The sequence below is a fragment of the Gekko japonicus genome, unplaced genomic scaffold (assembly GCF_001447785.1).
Source record: "Gekko japonicus isolate JY-2015 unplaced genomic scaffold, Gekko_japonicus_V1.1 scaffold439, whole genome shotgun sequence".
NCBI classification, from domain to species: domain Eukaryota; kingdom Metazoa; phylum Chordata; class Lepidosauria; order Squamata; family Gekkonidae; genus Gekko; species Gekko japonicus.
The window spans coordinates 637971-643485 of NW_015164677.1; the positions used below are offsets into that span (position 1 = coordinate 637971).

General features: G+C 38.8%; 1 protein-coding gene across 1 annotated transcript in view; it reads right to left on the bottom strand.

The window, feature by feature from the left end:
* Nucleotides 1-216: 216 nt before the first annotated feature.
* CADM2 (cell adhesion molecule 2) overlaps nt 217-5515 on the bottom strand; it is a 342074-nt gene continuing 336775 nt past the window's right edge. Inside the window, exons 9-10 of the mRNA XM_015409285.1 lie at nt 2779-2904; nt 217-586 (exon numbers count right to left, since the gene is read on the bottom strand). Coding sequence (XP_015264771.1) covers nt 468-586; nt 2779-2904 — 245 coding nt within the window. The 3' untranslated portion in view covers nt 217-467. The remainder of the gene's footprint in view (nt 587-2778; nt 2905-5515) is intronic.

A 5515-nucleotide genomic window follows, 5' to 3' on the forward strand; every position in this document is an offset into this window, starting at 1 on the left:
AAACCTCTAGTCTTCCTTGTAATGTTTTATGTAAGTACATTTGGATCCTCACTAAAAACATTTTGCTATGACAATGATTGGTGAATTACTGGTAAGGACCTTGAGGAAAGACAATGGAAAAAGGAAAATCCATATACCATCTTTTTAAAAAAAATGTAGAAAAAACTCAACAACATTAACTGAGAAGATGATTAAAATTGTTAAGGCTGTATATTCAAGCACTGTATGTTAAGAGAGCAATGGATATGACATTTAGGCCATAAGAAATGTCCTGCATTATGAATGGTACCGTAATTAAAGAAAAATGCTGTCCACAGCTGATTGTTGGCATAAACTGGCTACTGAAAGATGTTGTTTACATTAATAAAGGTAGCAAAAGGATGGGAGAAAATAATGCTGAAAGATGGGAGCCAGTTTTCTCCAGCAGTCAGCCTGGTGAGTAATACTCAGAGAACCTAAGTCTGCATCTATATGAAATATTCCTTCTTCTCTTCTGCATTGACTTGGCTGCCTTCTGCATTGATAATGGCTGTATCTGCATCAGGTGCATCTTCAGCTCCTTTAGCTTCATTTGTTAAATATGTTCCTGTGGGAGACAAAAAATGTTAGTGCTTTTGATAGTGTGGAGTGCTTTTTTTTCAAATGCAGCTCTGTTACAGAGGACTAATTGGTCCTAGTGAGGTGTAGTGTAAATGTCGCACAACATTGTAGGACGAACAGTATGCCTGATCCTCCAATTTGGGAAAGCAGTAATTATAATTCATAGCCCTTATAAGGTTACAAATACAAGCCAACAGCACAGAAAGGCCACACTGCTAAGAATTCATTAACAATAAATGTTTGGGGAAATGTCTCCTAATTATTTTGCTGCTTTCTGACAAAGTCAGAAATGTTCCTGGCCTCTCAAATTCAACCAAGTAATAAACCCTATAATTTCAAAGCTAGCATTTTATGTCTCATTCATTTCAATGCAAGAATGCTAAATCCATGCAACTTTTTCCCATTGGGAGACTAAAGGTGCTTAACATTGGTTGAATCATGCCTTACAATAGCTACATTAGGTTAATCCACTGTTGTCATTGAAACTGGTTATACTTGAATATTGTTATACTTGAAACACAAATCTGAAATATTCATGCCAGCATATCCACCTGCGGTGCCTCTGCAACCTCCTGATTTTGTTTAGTTAGCCTGGCATGGCAGTAGGCACTTTCTATTTGCAAGTCTTGGATTCGTGCAGCAAAATGCTTATAGTCAGTGAAGTCTGAAACAGCCAGTTTTCACTTAAAGAGCAGTGTTGCTTATTTTGGAGCTAGGGATGTGTGCGTGTTGTCCTCTCTAAGAAGAGTGGAACACAGGTGTTACATTCTCCACTAGATTTATCAAATTACTTGTTCCTTTTGTATGCATGCTTACTCATTAGCTTAAAAGAGGCATTCTTTATTAGCCTGTATAAATGAGCTGAACCAGCATTCATTGCAAACCTAGGTCAAATGTTTGTTCTGGGGCAGGTGAAAGTGAAAAGCAGCTACTCATTCTAAAGGAACAGACATCTTTACAACAATATCTATCTGATTAAAAATTAATGAGGTTGTCGAGCGTTCTTGAATGTACAATAGTTAAAATGCATTTTTTTTTCAACTAAGATTAAAACAAAACAAAACAAAACACAGTTATAAGGATGAGTATTGTTCCACAATTTCCCTGTGCATGATATTTCACCTATCAAATTCCAGTTTACCTACACAATTGTGACATTAATTCCAGAATAGGAGGGGGCACAGTTTGATTCACTGCTTATTTGCACTTTCCCCCTTATCTACATTCCCAGTGTACAAGAGCATATTGTTAAAACACTGCAGGCTTCATCAAGATCCTTTTTGTGTGATGTTTTATTGATGCATACAAGTACATGTGCACAGCAATAGAAGACCACACAAAAAATCTTCATCCAACTTCATGTATAATCAAACCGTGGTGCAAGGTTTTTTTCAGATTTGTATCAATGAATATGTGGGCACTGGTAATACAAAAAGAGAAAGACACAAAATTACTATTTGGAACCAAAAGCTATTGCAAAATATGCATGCACATGGAAAATGAATTAACATTTTTTTTGGGGGGGCACAGAACAATGGAGACTTTCTAATGAATTAGCTCATCTTCAGAAATAAAAAAATGTAACTCCAAAATTCAGGGGAATATTTGAATGAAGGGAACTTTGCAAGCATTCCTGTTTGGCAAAATAAATAAATAAATAATACATGACTTTAAACAGTCCGGACTTAACTCCTCCCCCCCCCCATCTGTATGTCTGTTAGTACTGACAAGTTTTTTTTTAACCCCAAACTTTAGATTTTAATCCTCAATATTTTTGTTGTGACTTTCAACCAACAGTTTATGTCTGTTTGTCTTCGTCTCAACTGCCTGTATACAGACTCACACAGAATGTCGAAGTATCAAACCTGCTAAACTAAGAAGCCATCTAGGTCTGCTTTATGGCACAGCAAAGTAACCTAACTGTCTTTTCACTTGTCTGATTCCCTGAGTCACTGACTCCTTGCATGACCTTGGGCAAATTGCTAGACGTTATTTTGCCACAGTTAATCCAACTGTAAAATTGGGTAAAATCCAAGACCTTGCTAAAAACCTGAGGCTGCATGATCTGAGCTGAGTTTTCCTGGGATGAAGGAAACAGAAAAAGTGTGGCAGGCAAAAGCTAATCACTAGGAAGTATTGCTGCAAAAGGTGACTGCACTTCGATTAAATCTAGCCTACCTTTATGTCTTGCCAGATATCGACCAAGGAGAATTATAGAACATAGCGTGACGAAGACAACTACAGCCACTATCCCTCCTATAAGAGCATGGTCTGGTCCAGTCTGTCCAGCCAAAGCATTCGGGTCTGAGGGGGAAAAAAAAGAGACAAGATATGTTACTTTGACAAGCTGTGAATTGACACAGAAATCCAACTGACTACATTTAAAACAACTGTTTGAAAAACACACACAAAGTATTTAAAAAATAAGTAATTTCCTCACTCGATTTCCCCATGTTATCAACAATACAGCACTGCTTATATTCCCAGACTGTCAAAGGCCTGAGGGAATCACAATATTAAAAAAAGAGTCTTGCTAGCACAAGCTATTAAATGGGAAAGGGTTTCTGCTTTTGTCCTCATCACTTTACAACTGAAAGTCTGGGCATAGCTATTTATAGAAGCAAAAACAAGGGATTGAGAATTGGGGATCAGATAGAATCAGCAGAGTAGTGTCTGCGTAATACATAATTTATAGAGCTGAATCTCAGTGGGGATCCCTTATATATTCTCCTCCTGTCATCCCTATCGTTTTGCACTAGGGGGGAAAATAAAAGAGAACGAGAGATAAAGTGCAGCTGAGCCAAGTTCCTCTGCAGATGGCTGAGTCTGCATGAATTTGGTCAGATAAATGTAAATGCACCCTTAAAGAACATCATTCATTCTCAAGTGTTACATTTGCGAATTCAAAGCAGTTATCTGATTAATGCTGAAGTGAGTAAATTCAGATAAAAAAAACAATCTAGCAGACTTTGTTTTAGGTTCTGTGCTCAGAACATTAAAAATTCCACTGGATTTAAGCCTGTCACATTGACCATTTTTCTTTCAGGGACCTTGTTCTTGGCAGAAGCCTCAAAAAGGCAGTCACTGAAAATGATGCTACTTAGGGGTCAGTAATTCCTCAGACTTTCTGATCAGTGAAGGGGTAACCTTCAGGTATCAGTTCATCAAAATAAGTGAGAGGAGAAGGTTTTCTTTTTTTAAATCACATTGTTAGTTCTATAAAAACATTCCAGAATTTATCTTTTTATATGACAAAATATCTGAGCATAACAGCAATTCTGCCAAGATTAAATATACCAATTGGCCTGCATACCACGATCCATGGCTTTCTCCTCTTCAAGAGTTATGTGCTGCATTTAGGCTGGAGACAACTATCAGAGTTTTGTACCAGAGATATACAAGTTAGAGCCAAGAGGCAAGTCCTTTGTGAAAATATCAAACACCATCCACAATTGAAAGTGGAAACGTTAATCTCTTTCTCTTTCACTCATATGTGCCACCTTGGGCCAAACTAGAAAGTGCACCACTGGAAAGTGTGCCACTAGAAAAAAAATCAGTAAAAGTTCCAATTCTGATTTTGGATAGGGCACTAATATCATAATGCCAAATTTTAGAGTATTCTGGATCATTTTTATGTTGTATGTGCGTGTGTGTGTGTCTCCCCCCAGATTTCTGGATTTGGGGGTCTATTGTTTCCTATGGAAGAATAGCAGATCTTTCTGGGAGTCTTGAGCAGGTGTTTTGAAAGCAAACAATACAAAACTTGCAGGGAACCAAGTATGCCTACTGTCTAAAGATTCCTCAGATTGGAAGGCAACTGGACAAAGGGGTCCAAGTTTACAGACACCAGAACAAGGTGCCCCCTTTTCCCAGAGTCTAGAACCGAGTACTTTGGCTAGGCAAGTATGACTGACTTGGTTCTGCATATATTCTCTTGTTTGACATTTGTTCCATGTGGATTCTGTGGTATGACCAGTTTTTGTATGCTTGACTATTGTGGCACCTTTGCCCTGTAGGAAGCATGGCATTTCCCCCCCATAAGAAAAACTGGAGACCAGGATGACTGGGGCCACCTCTTTTCGGTGTCCATAAATCAGACACCTTTGTACAATCTTCTGAAATTTGGGGAGCCTTAGGAGAGGAGGACTTCATTCCCTGCAAAATTCATGCCAGATGCCATAAAAACATCTTCTCCAGACTCCCTCCACCCAGAATTCCCATTCCAAGGAAATTTGGGTCCCCCCACCATAATTCCAGAAAATTCAATTTTTTCACTCCATAAATACACACAATGCAACCATTTCTTGGGTATATTTTAATTTCAGGATTTCAGGATACACACTCCTACTAAACATTATGATTTTTCATGACTTGGGTTTGGGTTCACTGACTCAGCTCTCAGAGTATCCAGTCACACATCAGCTTCCGGAAACAGACATCCAAAAGCATGCAGACATCCAGGTCAGATTGGGATCATGGTGTGGGAGAGAGGGAGTTTAGAAGCGATCAGTACACCTGTGATCCCTCAGCACCCCCTCAGTGATATTTTGTAGCACCAAAAAGGCTAGGGGGAGTCTAAAGCCCCTTCTCACTGCTGAGCAATGGTGCTGATCTGAATTAGGGCCCCAAACACTCGGAAAATGAGTTAGCTGACATGTGACTGATGATCTAAACGTGACCAGTGGTGGGCAAACTCATTAGTCAACAGAGCCAAATATCAACAGTACAATGATTGAAATTTATTTTGAGAGCCAAATTTTTTAAACTATATAGGTAGGTACATTGTTATTAACTTAATTAGAGTACTCCTAAACTGGCCTTTGCTAAAAATGTCCTCAGTCTGATTGAGGTACGTTCGCTGAGGTCGACCCCTTCCAACTCTCCCATCCACACTCGTCTTGTATACTTGTTTCGT